This window comes from Paroedura picta, chromosome 11 (genome assembly GCF_049243985.1).
Source record: "Paroedura picta isolate Pp20150507F chromosome 11, Ppicta_v3.0, whole genome shotgun sequence".
Lineage (NCBI taxonomy): Eukaryota > Metazoa > Chordata > Lepidosauria > Squamata > Gekkonidae > Paroedura > Paroedura picta.
Window position 1 is genome coordinate 6,712,483 of NC_135379.1, and position 15,758 is coordinate 6,728,240.

At 48.6% G+C, this 15,758-nt stretch overlaps 1 protein-coding gene across 6 annotated transcripts in view; it reads left to right on the forward strand.

Moving 5' to 3' along the window:
* The window catches only part of RBM33 (RNA binding motif protein 33), an 83,959-nt gene that overhangs the window by 49,643 nt on the left and 18,558 nt on the right, over positions 1 to 15,758 (forward strand). For 5 of the 6 annotated variants that reach the window (XM_077303981.1, XM_077303982.1, XM_077303985.1 and 2 more), the window contains 2 exons: positions 12,570 to 12,788; positions 13,803 to 13,991. In XM_077303981.1, the coding sequence (XP_077160096.1) occupies positions 12,570 to 12,788; positions 13,803 to 13,991 (408 nt within the window). Of the gene's footprint in view, positions 1 to 2,308; positions 2,954 to 12,569; positions 12,789 to 13,802; positions 13,992 to 15,758 lie in introns of those variants that run through there. The other variant, XM_077303987.1, reaches the window with a different exon arrangement.

Below are 15,758 nucleotides of genomic sequence, written 5' to 3' on the forward strand. Positions count from 1 at the left end.
CCCTGGCCTCCTCAGGAAGTGCGTTCTACCAGGCTGGACCGAGGGCTGTAAGGGTCAAGGCCTGTCTTACCTCTTCCTACAGCAGATTTATGCCCCCATTGATGTGGAGACATTTTTTATGCCATTGGACCCAATACTTGAATGCCTGGGCTGGTTTTTAGCATGCCTGAGATCTCCTAACACAAGGTCGGATTGTGGTGGTGCAACGGCTGGTCAGCATAGAGAAAGCGCCCTAAAAATGGATGGCTCAACTTTGCTGCTCATTCCGGTTTTTCTGTTTAGACGTTTAAGGGCGATTTGTTGCTTTGCTGTATCGTCAGGCTTCCACTTTGCTCAGCTCCTTGCGTACTTCTGCAGATGTTCCAGCAGAGTCTTGTGTTTGCCTGCAAAAATATCCTTCTGCCTTTTGGCCTGCCGCCTGTTGTCACCTCTCTGCCTCCAGCATAACGATGAACATGAGAGAGACTTGTAGAAATGTTTCTAGTGTGGCTGAGAGCTACCCCCCCCCCACATTTGATCTTATGAACAAGAAGTTGCTTTCCAGTTGCTGTTTCAGAACATTTTGAGGGAGTGCATCCATCAAGCCTTCCTGGGGGGGTCTTAGCAGGAGATATTTGCCCAAAACGTCTCGTTTTGCCCTAATTTGGTCCGTTGTGGCAGCTGTCTGTTTCTCTGGCTTCTCTTACCTGGTTTCAGTTTTCTGTGCTACACACTTCTTTGGCCTCGTGCGTTGTCAAGGATTTGTTTTGTTTGCCATGATTTAAACTGGGTTTGAGGGGGTGGCAGCTTTGCCTTAAGGTGCTGTTAACTGCAGGAGGCAAGGTTTACAGCTTCTCGTGCACGCCCTCTGCCCTTACCTGGTGCTCCGTGCAACATGAGGCTGGCAGTGCTGAGGTGGATGGGGCTTTGTCCGTACGTCCAGCAAATAACTGACCGCATCACTTTCTGTTCTGGAGCTACAGGTGCTTGGCCCACAAAGGATGCTCTTTCAGAGCTTACTTGGTGCATCCACAGTTTTGTTTTGTTTTTTTTCAGCTGATGCATATTTAAAAATACATGCTTAGATTTCTAGCTCTCCTCCGACAGGCTCTAACTTAGCTCTATCCCCAGGCCTTGTTGGAGGTTTCATTCTTAGTAGTACTATCTGCTTAAATTTTTCCTCTCCCCTGATCCCTACCGTCTCTTCCATTCCTTCCTGTCATATCATTCTGCCCATTTACAGCTTACAGAAACCAAGGTACTTGCAACTTACGGTGCCTTGTATTTCCCAGTTGCCATAAACGTCAAAAGCTTTGGGGGGTCTTTGTCTCTTACTATCCCCTTCCCTTTGTTTCTTAGCTTTCCTGCTTCCCCTTTTGGTTCCACATTCCTTTGAGCAGACTCTCTGCGCCTGCATCTCCCACCTGTCATCCTGGCACAGCTCCCCTAATTTCCATTTCCCAACTTATAAAAGCTCCAGAGCCAGCAGTTTCTCCACACCTACGTTTAGCAGAGATCCAAGCAGGAAATACAGAAAGGGACAACCTGTTTTGAAAGTGGATGCTGTGGAAGGGAGCAGGGCCATCCCACGGGCAGGTAGAGGGTACTTTGGGAAGGGAAGGTAAATTTGAGGATGGGCTTGGGTGGAGAAAACCAGACTTGGGGAGCGCAAGGGCGTGTTGGGGGTGGGAGTGGCCTTCTCCCAAATAAGCACTAGTTTGGCCACCTTGAGGTTGACTATTCTTGACTTGAATTGGGCAGATTGCAGCCATTTACCAGGAACAAGCACGTGCCCAGTGTCTTAACCCTTTTCCTATTCCTTCAGCTGATCAACGATAGCAGAGCAGTCCTCTGTTTGCTGTGTGGGGGACGCTTGTCTTCCAATTATGACTGTAAGAGACTTTTTGGAAAAACATCAGTTTGTTTTTCACATTCATTTGCATTGCCAATCAAGATTGCATGGTGGGCCAGGCGTCGCTGGTGGGCATGCCTTCCTTGCTTTTATTTCCTTCCTAGTTAGCTCAGTTGCCTGTGGAATTAGCCAGTCACGATTTCCTGCATTCTGCAGGCGACTGAACTAGATGACCCTGAAGGTGCCTTCCAAGGTTAAGCGCAGGTGAGGGGTGTGTATGAATCAACCCAGTGGGTGTACTGATGAGCGGGTAAGAGCAGGTTTCTAGAACACACTCCTCCCTGGCTGTTTTTGAGGGTGTTTAAGCAGTATATGTTGGCTTGTTTGCCCAGTGAATGCCATGGAACTACATAATGCTTGACTATGAACTGCTGTCCAACCATCTTATGTTGTTGTTGTTGGGTGATTTCTCCTTAGCCACAGCCTGGGCCCCCTTGCTCAGAGTCCTCTGTCGTCTGAAAATGCTGGATCAAGAATGCACCTTGTTGTCTCTCTGGAAAACTGCACTAAGTGGGTCTTGTGTCTATGGAAGAATCTGCTCTGTTGTCTCATTCCGCCCCTCTCCCCCCGGTGTGATTATGGCAACTGTTGGTAGCCCGTAGACCTTGCCAAAGGAGTGGAATCCAGCTGCTGGCTTCAGAATTTCATGTAGAATCCCCCCCGTCCCCCTGAGCCATTAGCGTGTATTGGGCGGGGGAGAGGGTGGTGGCCCGGCTGAGAGAACTTCCCTGTGGTTGGGTAGCCAGCATTGCTCTCTTGAGAAGAGGACAATAGGATGTCCGTCTCATATTTGACACAAACCTGCCTACAAAGTTCAGTGATTGTACAGTTTTGGGGTGGGTTCTTTTTCTTTCTTTTTCCTTTTTTTTTTTTTTTGGACTCTGTATTGTCTCATGCAATAAAACGTTTCCAAATAATTTGCACTTTTCTAGCCCTTTTATTGTCATCTCGTAGATCATGGCATCCCTTTGTGTTTGGTGGGAAACAGCAGCCAAAGAGGCATCTCTGAATTCCCTCCCCCTTCCCACCCCAGGGAAGGCCTAGGTAAATGTCAAGGCTGCTGCTCAGATGGGTCAAGAATCAGTCTAGATCAGTCGCTCTCCAATTCGTTACTGTTGAGAAACCCCTGAAACGTTCTTCGGGCTTCGAGAAACCCCAGAAGTGGCGCAACCCAGCAGAATATGGTTGGGAAGTAGAGCTGTGGACACGCCCACCTGGGGCCCCTCCCCTTGTCACCCCCTCCAGGCCCATCACTGGCCATTTTGGGAGGCGGCAGGGTGGGTGGGTTGACATGACCACATCACCCAATAAATGTTTAACAAATAAAAAAATATATATATTAAAAACTAGCTCCCACCCATTTGGGAAACCCAGGGCCGTCAGGAAGCCCTAGAGCAGGGGTAGTCAAACTGTGGCCCCCTCCAGATGTCCATGGACTACAATTCCCACGAGCCTCTACCAGCAAAAGCCTAGAGATTCATGAAATCCTAGGCCCCTGGCCTAGAGATTCATGATATCCTCACTGAGAGAGCCTGGTCTAGAAGACGGTGAAGAAAATGTAACGGGGGGGGGGGGAGGGGACAGAAGCCATGTTTTATTAACAAAATGCATAAGGCATTGAGTTGGCCAGAGTTCGATACTGACAATCCAGATTCTGAGCCAAGAAAAGCTGGATCCTGCATTTAGAAAATATGCAATTTCAACTAATTTATACAACTTATTTGGCATGATTCCATTCATTGATTCACTTCATTTTTATGCTGCCCTTTTCCTGAGTGGGAACTCTGAGCCGATTGACTCCGTCTTCTCTCTTCCATTTTGCCCTTACAACAAAACTGAGGTAGATTTGGCCCTTTGTGTGTGTGTGTGTGTGTGTGAGAGAGAGAGAGAGAGAGACTGGCCTAAGGCAGGGGTAGTCAACCTGTGGTCCTCCAGATGTCCATGGACGACAATTCCCATGAGCCCCTGCCAGCATTTGCTGGCAGGGGCTCATGGGAATTGTCGTCCATGGACATCTGGAGGACCACAGGTTGACTACCCCTGGCCTAAGGGATTCCAGCAGGCTTCCAAGGCAGGGTGGGAATTCCAAGGTGGGTCTCCCAGATCTTAGTCTGGCATTCCAGTCACTATACCGTTATGGCTCTCCTGATTCATCCAGCGGTTTTAGTGTTTCCCTGCTTTGAAGGTGTCAGGCAAGCCACGAAATCACTGGATATCTCATGCCAGTAGGAACTCGTTGGAGATAGGAACTCCCAGCATGCTTTGCATGTGCATGCACCCCCCCACACACACACACACACAACCTTTCGTAACCCTGAGGACTAGAAACGTGCTATGTTTTCAGCGAATGTTTAGATTCTCAGGAAGCTGGCATCCATGCCCCCAAAACCTTTTTGGTGATTTTTTCCCCCCTTGGCTGAAAGAGTTCAGTAGCTGTTGCTTCAACCAAACTGCATCTGCAGTGGCACGGCATGCTGTGAGCAGGGTTCCCGTCCCAGGGGACCACGCCCGTGCTTATTGATAGAGTCCTGACCTCTGAGCAGAAATACCCAAGTCTTTTAAGGAGGGTGGAACGTGAGCTGTTGACTGCCGATTTTGGTTGTGTACATGCTTGTCATTGTCATCCACGCGCCCCCTTTCCCATCACCAAAAGCGGCTCCTTCTAAACAGCCCTGGGCTACTTGAAAGTGTACAGGTGCTTTCCGATCCCTGCTGATACGTATATGTAACATAAAGGATTTGCAAATAGGGAGGCTTTGTCCAACGACACTGACCAGTTTCCTCCCTTAGAAAAACTAGTAAGTAGTCTGATAGCCCAAATCAGCAGAGCACTTGTCAAAAGAAGAGCTAGTTTTTTTTATACCCCACTTTTCATTACCCAAAGGAGTCCCAAAGCGGCTTACCGACACCTTCCCCTTCCTCTCCCCGCAGCAGTGAGGAAGGGGGGCCAAGAGAACTGCTCTGCGAGACCAGCTCTAAGAGAACTTTGACTGGCCCAAGGTCACCCAGCTGGCTGCATGTAGAGGAGTAGGGAATCAGACCCCGTTCTCCAGATTCCTCTCTGCGTATCGGGAAACATCCTGCTGGCTGCTTCCATGGTCTTTAGGAACGGTGCTACTCCAAGTGAAGTTACAGAGAGCCAGTTTGGTGTAGTGGTTAGGAGTGCGGACTTATAATCTGGCATGCCGGGTTCGATTCTGTGCTCCCCCACATGCAACCAGCTGGGTGACCTTGGGCGCGCCACGGCGCTGATAAAATTGTTCTGACCGGGCAGTGATATCAGCGCTCTCTCAGCCTCACCCACCTCACAGGGTGTCTGTTGTGGGGAGAGGAAGGGGAAGGCGACTGTAAGCCGCTTTGAGCCTCCTTCGGGTAGGGAAAAGCGGCATATAAGAACCAACTCTTCTTCTTCTTCTTCTTCTTCTACATCAGCCTGGGGTGTAGCCCTCCTTCTGGCTTCTGATGCTTTCAGCCTAGTCAGTCCTTCCCTGAATCAGTCGCTGACACAGGCTTGTCACTGCTCTCCTAAGTAGAGCTGAAGTCCATGAGAGATGGGAGTAACTCCCTTTAGGATTGCCCTGGGTAGTTCAGAGCAGGGGCAGAAGGAGGAGGAGGAGGGTTGGTTTTTGTTCTCTACCGTAAGGAGTCTCAAAACGGCTTGCCAATCTCCTTCCCCTCCCCACAGCAGGCATCTTGAGAGGCAGGTGGGGCTGAGAGAGTTCTGAGAGAACTGGGACTGGCTTAAGGTCACCTAGTTGGCTGCATGTGGAGGAAGATTGGGGAATCAAGCCCAGTTCTCCAGATTGGAGTCCCGTGTTGATAACCATCGCACAATGCTGGCAAAGATGGGTTGTTCCCCTGTTCCCCCAGCAGCCCCCAAACGAAGATTCCCAGAATCCATGGGGCTTACCTGGGGGACAACCCTGCAGCATGAGCAGCCGCAGTGAGGAGGGGGAAGCGGTTGGAATCACTCCTTTGACTTTTCACTGGCTAAAAAGGCTGCTGACCTAAGAGGGGGATACCTGCTTTCCCTTCCTTGATGCATCCACCCCATGTTTATTTGGCTTTTCTTTGTGCCAGACTGGACCCCTGCCCACATTTCTGGACAAACCACAGTTTCTTCAAACCCTTGCCCCCCCCCAAAAAAAACCCCTTTCATCTCCATAAACGGTTCCTATGCCAAGTTATATCCCTGCTATAAAGAAGATGCCTGTTAAAAGCAGCCCAGGCGGAAGAAGATGCTCACCTGGAACTAACCCCAAAACTCGGAACATAGCGGTCCTTTCCTCCTTCAGAGAAGTGGGAACTGTTCTCCCCAGCTGGTCAGTGCCTTGGAAAACCAGTCTCCTTGTCGGCGTGAGGGTCCACCTGCCCAGCTCTTTCATGAAAGCAATGAGAAGAGGGCTTGAGTGGGAGGAAGTAAACCTGCCCCTTTACGCCTCTCTGTGGAAAGACTCCAAAGAAGATGTTGGCCATATGGATGGGGGGGCCTAAGCCCCTTCCCCTGCCTGGACTTGATTTTCTTTTTGCTCGCAGGTAACAGACAGGCTCCTGTGTCCCATGCATGGAAATGTGAGTACATACAGATGGATGCCACCCCTCTGACCTGTCAGGGGTGATTAGATGTGGTTTATGTCAAGGGTAGTCAACCTGTGGTCCTCCAGATGTCCATGGACTACAATTCCTGTGAGCCCCCACCAGCGTTTGCTAGTGAACATCTGGAGGACCACAGGTTGACTACCCCAGGTTTATGTTAAGTGTATCGTCAGGCCCTTCTTGCTGTGCTGCCAGCATCAACAATTACATCAAGATGTAATTGCTGGTTTTCTGGCTCTTCGTTGGCTCCCTGTGATGGCTGGAAACATTCCCTGCAAATAACGAAATCTTTGCTCGCCACGACCGTAGACTTGGCCATGGCCAAAGCATTGGGGTCAATTCATATGTTGAAAAAATAGAGCAGGGAACTTTCAATATGGCTGACCGGGAATAGGACCCAGTCAATGTAGTTGGGGCTATGAAAAAGACACGCCTTAACAAAAGTCAACCGGTTCTTGCATTCTAGAGGCAGAAATCTATCCTGAAGTCCAATTCGGAACAAGTGATTTTTCATACACAAATAAAACGTTTGTTTTCCTCTCTGCGATGGTTCCAGCAAGTGAATGCACAGAACACAGCTCTGTTAGAAGGTGGAAGTTTCCCAAGCTGATCTGATTGGCGCTGTCCATGGTGCTAGGCCAAATTTCACCTATTCCTCCCCCTCCTTATCATTCTTGGGAGCTGTTACTTCAGTCCCTGGCATATGGCCAGCAGCATCTTCCTCTAGCCAAAGTGCAGAGGCTGCAAAAGCAAGTCCCCTCTGCCAGGGTTAGGAGAGAATAGAATCCTTGAGAGCCAGTTTGGTGTAGTGGTCAGGAGGGTGGATTTCCAATCTGGCGAGCCGGGTTTGATTCCCTGCTCCTCCTCCACATGCAGCCAGCTGGGTGACATTGGGCGCACCATAGCCCCGAGAAAGCTGTTCTGTTTCTTATAATCCCTTTTTGCCTTTTCCAAGTTTTCTACTATTTGGGGCCAGGCTGTTGCAATGTTGGCTGCCCGTTTTTTTAAGTCCTTTGTACAATCTGCAGTGGGCACCCAAGTAGGCGCAGCCATGAGGTCCGTGCCATAGACTACCTTAAAGGGCGAAACCCCAGTGGAAGAATGTACTCCATTGTTATATGCAAATTCCGCCAGGTGGAGCAGCACAACCCAATCAGATTGTTGATGGTTAATAGGTAAAGGTAAAGGTATCCCCTGTGCAAGCACCGAGTCATGTCTGACCCTTGGGGTGACGCCCTCCAGCGTTTTCATGGCAGACTCAATACGGGGTGGTTTGCCAGTGCCTTCCCCAGTCATTGCCGTTTACCCCCCAGCAAGCTGGGTCCTCATTTTACCAACCTCGCAAATACTGTTCCTGAAGGTCAGGCCTTCAAACGCGGATACCACTCAGAGGTTAAAAGGGTGATCGTGCTAAGAAGACCTCCAGCTGGAATTGAGGGAGGCGGGTTCAAATCCCCATTGGTCACTTGGGCCAGCCCCCCCTCTAAACTTAGCTCAGCTCGTGGAGGGTGTGGTGATAAGACTGAGGAGGCAAGATCCACATATCACGCCCACGGAAGAAGGGCGTGATAAAAATGTGATTTGGGTTCTCGTTTGCCTCTCGGTGGCACGTGCTTCGGTCTCGCTTCTCAGCTGGACAAAACGCTTAAATGTCTCATCATTCCTATGCTGTAGGGTCAGTTCCTCTTAACTAGCTGGATGACGGCGATGAGGCTGACGTTCGTAGGTAAGTGCAGAGGTAAGGAAAGGTGATAGATTATTCTCACGTTGGATGCTGACCGAACCATAAGGGCTTTGGCCAGATTACTAAATAATCAAGTCTTTTAACTGTGTTTTTTTTACAATAACTTCCTTTAAAACCAAAGATACCTTAACAACCAGCGGGCTCGATATGCCTGCTAATCGCAAAGCACCAAACCATGCTCTTACCATTCAATTTTTTAAAAAAGCTCATCGTTTACAAGTTTTTCACAATGTTGAGCAGAAGGCTTCTGCAACTGTGAGCGAATCTTTTGGCTTTTATCCTGGGGCACCCAGAGCAGCCCAAAGTTAGACTATCCTGTCTTGCAAGAAGATGGAGACAAGAAAATACACCCGAAATAACAGACTGGATTGAAAAACTGGGAGAACTGGCAAAAACGGCAAAGCTTACTAACGGCAGACCAGCAGAAGAATATGAAGAACATTAGGGGTACTTTTCACAGTATCTAGCTAGATAGTTATTTCTGTATTAATAACCTAGTTGGGTAATCAATCTGTTTTATATGTGTAATCTTCTTTCTCTTTTCTTTGCTATTTCTTCTATGAATTTAATAAAGACTGGAGAAATCCAGCATTAAAAAAGAACAAAGTTAGACTATCCTGCTATAATAAAAATACTGAAATGAAAGTGTAGTCAGAGCAACGAGTTTTAAAAAATGAATTTGGCAATGTGTGCGGTTATGACAGGACTTCTGTTATATTGGGGCAGAGCCCGTGAGCCTTTCCCCCCAGCCTTGCAGGACATCCTTGTGAAATAAGCAAGGGTGTTCAAGGCTTCCTGGAAGATGCCACAATATTTGACGGTAGCTAAATAACAGAAGAAATTGATTGGTTGCTTGCCTCACGGATGCTGGCCTTCTTTCTTTCCTCGGTCTTCTTTCTTTCCTCGGTCTTCTTTCTTCCTCGGTCTTCTTTCTTTCCTCGGTCTTCTTTCTTTCCTCGGTCTTCTTTCTTCCTCGGTCTTCTTTCTTCCTCGGTCTTCTTCCTTTCTTCGGTCTTCTTCCTTCCCTGAATGAATGTCCGAAGGGAAGCTTGGCTGGGAGACCTAACCCTGCCTTTAGCCAATGTGCTGGTGCTGTGCGCATGGATCCGCTGATGGGTGAGCACTGTTACCAGCGAGCTTTATGCTGAAAGAAGGAAAAGGCTGCCCCAAGTCCGACGAAGAAAATAGGGGAAAAAACCAACAACACTGGGTGCTTGTGGGGAAAGGATCTGTAATAGATGTGAAACCCTACGCATTTTGCGTCCAACCTTTAGAAGAAGAAGAGTTGGTACTTATATGCCGCTTTTCCCTACCCGAAGGAGGCTCAAAGCGGCTTACAGTCGCCTTCCCATTCCTCTCAGGGGGGAAGATCACTTCGTTTTCTTGCTAGAATGTGAATTTCCCTCCTGCAGGTATTAAACTGAATAGCTAGTTTTGTGCAACAGCTTATTTTAAAATTTTCAAGTGAGGGATACCGGATTGGGAAAGGGCGGTCTTTGGGATGCTTGTAATGTTAGGAAGGGAAATGGTGCAAAAAGACGTATCTAAAATTTTGTGTCTCCTCTGCCGTAAGGTTCAGAAAGGCACCGTATTCTATTTAAATGGTAGCTCCTCGTCCCTCAATAGGCCGTGGAGTACTTTGGGGGGGCGGGAGGGGCTGTGCCCCTTTGATGGATCACTTGACAGATCAACTTGAGTTTATTTCATCCAGATGCTTTATCCGGCATGCACATCCCTCCCTCCCCCCCCCCCCGTGCTGTTAGGTGATTTTTGAATTAGCTTTCGAAAAGATTACATGGATAAATACGGCATTGTGGGCGTTAATAGAAACCTGTGCCGTGAGGTCTGCGGGATGCGAGATCTGTAATGGTGCTGTTGACAGTGAAGTATGGCCTTATCGAGAGGCGGATTCCTGAGGGGCTGCCCTGGGACCCTCCGCCACTGTCCTTCTGTGTGTCCTGACAATGTTATCTGTCCTCTCAGCGCGGAGTATCAAGTGTCTGTCACGAGTATAGAAATTAATTTAATGTCACCTGAAGACACGCAATTAATCTTTTGGAGGTTTTCATAATACCTTTACAGAAAGAGTTGCCAGTTTGGCGGATTTGGATTTTGGGGTTTAGTCAAAGATAAGGAAAATTAATTTTTCATCAGGGTTAATGCAAGCTCGCCGGGCCACAAAGGCTGAGAGAGATGGTTGGAGAATTTGTCAAGTGTTGTCACCCTGGAATAATGCTGCTTAACGCTTGATGGGTGTAATCAAGAGTTGAGATTTCTATAGACGGGGATTAATCAATTTGCTTGCGACAGAATGCAAGTTAGCGATACGCCTCGTTCGGGAGCTTTTAAGAATTAGAATAAGATTTGATCTGTCAAATTGCAAGCAGCTTTGACACTTATCGGTGGGCGAGGGTTTTTTCCTTTCGTTTTTAAAAATCAGGACATCCTCAACGCGTTTGTTATAAATGAATTTGTCTGGCTAATATTGGTGGCAAACAAACTTCATTTTCATTGTGAAGCTGTCGGGACGTCCGTGGTACGGTGCGCCGCTTACTCTGGCATCCCTCTATGGATCTTACTTCGTACCAAAAAGTAGGTTTTTTTTAACATATGGTGTCTTGCATATCTGGCGATAAAGACACACTTCTTCAACCCGAAAAAGAACTGAACCGGAAACGGTTGAAATTAAGAATAAAACATTTGGTGTGACTTGACACGGTAGGATCCTCAAGGTGAACAATTAGGACTGCGTAAGATCCAAGGGTGTAACATCTGAAGATTTGGGGCTAAAGAGCTAGCCGTGTTAGTACAAAGCACGTAAAACAGCTTTATAGAATCTTCAAAGACACACGTTTGGCAAAAGCTTTTATAAACCGTGGCTAGTTTTGGATGCCTGGATTGGTAACCGTGGTTAACAGGACAATTGTGCGTGTGCTTTCACTTTCTCGCACTTGTGAGCACACTTAAACTTCTTGTAGTCGCCCAGGCTCGTCAGTTCCCAAGCCATTTTGGGACCTCTTTGGGTCATGAAAAGCGGGGTATAATACGCCAGGTCTTCCTCTTCTCTTACTGTACAAGGTAAAAAGGCTTTGAAAAAGGCAAACCTAACAGAACTTTGGTCCTACTGATCGTTTGTCTCCCAGCAGCATTAAACGCACACGGAAACATTTGTAGACATTCCTTTTTTAAATGTGCTTGTGTCTCTTTAAGGTGCAAAAATCAAGTGTTGCATTTTAACCTACAAATACTTCCTCCTGAGCGGCTCATTGGAAGAATTGCCTACTCTTGATGGGTTGATTTCTGTGAATAATTTGGTCACATCAGCGGCGTCTGCTGCTCAGGGCCAGAATAGATGCCGGAGAAGGGGGAAGATTGACACATTGCAGAAAGAGCATAAGCCCCCTTCTGCATCATCCCAGCAGTTCATCTGCCCCCCCCCCCCCATGGTCATCATCCCCCCCCCCCATGGTTAACTCAGTTCTTGGACTCCAAGCACAGCGTGAAGACGAGCCCTGTCCTGCTGAATTGCCCCTTTCCTTTTAGTATTCAGGCCCAGGTCACCTCTGAACAACCTCAGTGAAGAGCAGTCGGGAGCCCCGTTCCATGTGAACTTTGGTCTCTCTTCCTTTGGAAGCCTTCAGAGTTGGCGAAATTCCATAAGAGGGGGTTAGAAGTATTCTGTTTTGCTGTGAATCTTCATCCGGTCACTTTCATCGGATGATGTCAGGGTCCAGCACTGAGAGAACAGAATTCCTCTCTCAGCTGTGTCTCTGTGCCGTAGTTTTAGAAAACTCATCATGTTTCTTCTTTAAGTATCCAAAAGGGCAGGGAGCGGTCCCCATTGACTGCACTGTAATGGGTTTAAACTACGAGTAGAACAGTACTGGTGAGATAACAGGGAAAAATTTTTTACGGTCCGAGTAGTTCAGCAGTGGAATGGGCTGCCTAAGGAGGTGGGGAGCTCCCGCTCACTGGCGGTCTTCAAGCAGTGGCTGGACAGACCCTTCTCCTGGATGTTTGAGGCTGATCCTGCACTGAGCAGGGGGTGGGACTAGATGGCCTGCATGGCCCCTTCCCACTCTAGGATTCTGTAAGTTTAGTCCATCAGTGAAATGGGCTGCCTCAGGAGGTGGGGGAGCTCCCCCTCACTGGTGGTCTTCAAGCAGATACTTGAGGCGGATCCTGCATTCAGCAACGGGTTGGACTAGATGGCCTCTCTGGACCCTTCCAACTCTGTGATTCTGCTTAGTTGTGTTTAAAAAATAGGTATGCTTTAGCTGTCATAGATTGTGTGGCATTTTGCAGACCCCTGAACAGTGTGCAATTTGTCTTCTTCAGGGTGGCGAGAACATTGGCCTTTCTCACCCGGAAGGGCCTCCTCACCGGCTCCAGCAACCGGCGGAGCAGAGACATCAGCCGGTTCGGAAAGTGACCTTGACGAAGGGGACGATCCAGCAGCCTCATCAGCACCAGCCCCACCAACACCAGCTGGCCCAGATTCACCCAACAGTTCCTCAGGGGCTGAAGAACATCCAGGGGATCCATCCGGCTAAAAAGGTGATCTGTCAATCCATATTTGTACCGGTACTGTGCTTGGCTTGGAAAAATGAATAGCCAGAAAGAACAACCTCTGGTGATTTTGACTTGGAGTGTATTAATCAAGTCAATTTGAGGTACTGTTGAAGGGCAGGTTTTTTTATGATGGCATAGAAAGTACTAAGTACCTTGTTGGGTTGACATTTTGAAGTTAAGTGTGGCTTATGAGCACCCGAAATGTTCCCGTCCACACCAGTTAAGAGTGGCGGCTTCTAATCCAACGAGCTGGGTTTGATTTCCCACTCCCCCACATGCAGCCAGCTGGGTGATCTTGGGCTCACTGATAGAACTGTTCTGACCGAGCAGGAATATCAGGGCTCTCTCAGCCTCCCCTCCCTCACAGGGTGTCTGATGAGGGGAGAGGAAGGGAAGGTGACTGTAAGCCGCTTTGAGACTCCTTCAAGAAGTGTAAAGTGGGGTATACACACCAACATTTCTTCTTGTTGTATAGATTACTTCTAAAATGTGAAATTTGCAGTGTATAAGTTGTCCACTGTGGAAACCCAGGACCCTCAGTTCCTTTGTGCCTCAAGAAATTGCCCTCTTGCTTTGAGGCTGGTGAAGCCTCTGAAACCAGCCACTCAGGAGCTAGCAGGGATACTTCCTGGAAGCCTGTCTGGAATTCTGCACTGGGGAGGGGCAGCCCGCCAGCCAGCCAGCCAGCAAGCAAACAAACTAAACCTCAGGGAGGGTATAAAATAATCCCTTTCCCTCCTGGCGTTCTTATTGCCGTTCTCCTGGAGCTTAACAGTTGCAACCGGCGAGGAAATCCGAGCATTTGACAAACGAGTTCCAAACACCCAGGCCTTTAAAATTTGCACGGCCCCTTTTCCATCGCCCTCTGCTTTCATCCCCTCCTCCTAAGTGAGCTGCCGGCTTTCCCCATTGTCTATCAGGATGAGTTCAAGAGAGGCGGGCGAGTCCATAAAAAATGCAGCTCACCCCGTTGCCTTTTTGTCCCGGTGTTGCCGGCAGGTCCTGATGCACGGGAGAGGCCGAGGCATGGCGGGCCAGATGGGCCGAGGCCGCCTGATGCCGAACAAGCAGAACCTGCGCGTGGTGGAGTGCCGGCCGCAGCCCTGCGTGGTGTCAGTTGAAGGGCTTTCTTCGTCAACCACCGACGTCCAACTGAAGAACCTGCTGATGTCGGTCGGACCCATTCAGGTAGATCACCCTGGGCTGCCGTCACGCGTGCCAGAACCCTTTCATCCTGCAAAGCTCACGGTGTTGGCTAGGAAAAGCATTTGGAGGGGGGGTGTATGAAGGGGGGCACGTGTGTGTGCGTTTGCAGCAGGGCTAACTACGTATATTTAATGCTGCCCCCCCCCTTCCTGGTTGTGTCTGAACGGCTAAGATTTCCAGATCAAAGAGCTGACATTCTGCGGTGATTGAGGAAAACAGAGTAAAGGACAAGGCCTCTTGCAGTGGCCCCTCCCCGCTGCTTCAGAACTTCTCTCACGGCTCCTTTCTCAAAGAACACGGTCGCTCCTGAGAAACTGCTGGGAGCATTGTGTATTTTTTTCAAGTACCTCGGAAAATAATATCGAAACCCAGAGAGAAGAGCGTATTGTTAGACAGAAGCGTGGAGGGGTGAGATGGTGTCGTTCCTCATGAACAGTTTATCAGGACGGTGTTGCCCACAAAAGCAAGGATGAGCATGGCAAAGGGTGCCTGGATTCTGTTTCCCCTGCCAAGATGAGTTTGGTTGGAAGGAACCACTGGCAGGTTCTGCAGTTGTTTGGCTATGGGGCATCCTCTGATCGTGGGCAATGCAACCTCGAGAGCCAATTTTGTGTAGTGGTTAGGAGTGTAGACTTATAATTTGGCATGCCAGGTTCGATTCTGCGCTCCCCCACATGCAACCAGCTGAGTGACCTTGGGCTCGCCACAGCTCTGATAAAACTGTTCTGACTGAGCAGGAATATCAGGGCTCTCTCAGCCTCACGTCCCTCACAGGGTGTCTGTTGTGGGGAGAGGAAAGGGAAGATGATTGGAAGCCGCTTTGAGCCTCCTTCGGGTAGGGAAAAGCGGCATATAAGAACCAACTCTTCTTCTTCTAATGTCGGAGATCCGGGGTGTGTGTTTGGTGGTTATGCCCATCGCTTCTCAGCAGCTTTTAAGCACCTGGGCATGTTGGATCTGCAGAATCTTTCTGCACTTCACTTGTTTTCTGTTGGATGATGTAAGCCGCCTCGAGCCTTCGGGGGGAGGCGGGGTATAAATATAATAATAATAATAATAATAATAATAATAATAATAATAATAATAATAATAATAATAATAATAATAATAATAATAGGTTGATACTTGGAAAGGGAGAAATAGTCGTCCTGGACAAAAGAAGTACTAGGGACCTCTCCTCTATAGGGCAAGGGTAGTCAACCTGTGGTCCTCCAGATGTCCATGGACTACAATTCCCATCAGCCCCTGCCAGCAAATGTTGGCAGGGGCTGATGGGAATTGTAGTCCATGGACATCTGGAGGACCACAGGTTGACTACCCCTGCTATAGGGGACGTTTCACTACCACCACAGCCACGGACTTCGCCAGCTATACTGTGGTGGCTACGGAATAATTTGCACTTTATGAAGTTTTTATAGTTTTATCATTTTAAATGTATACTGTTCTTGGGAACCTCCCTGAGCCTGTCATTGGGGGAGGGGTGGTCCGTAAATTAAAATATAAATAACAATAAATCAACAGTTGGGCTAGAACAGGGTGGTTCTGTGATTCTGGGATAACAGGAGACGGAAAGCACGGGCTCAGAGAAGACGTCCCAAGCTCTGGCATTTAGGGACACTTGAACACCCACCAGCTCAGCTCACCTCCCACTTGCCAGAGGTTAATGAACAGCCGATTGGCTGTTCACTGCCTATTCTGGTGTTCACAAGAATGGGCTGTTTGGCAGCCATCAGCAGACCACTCCCAGCT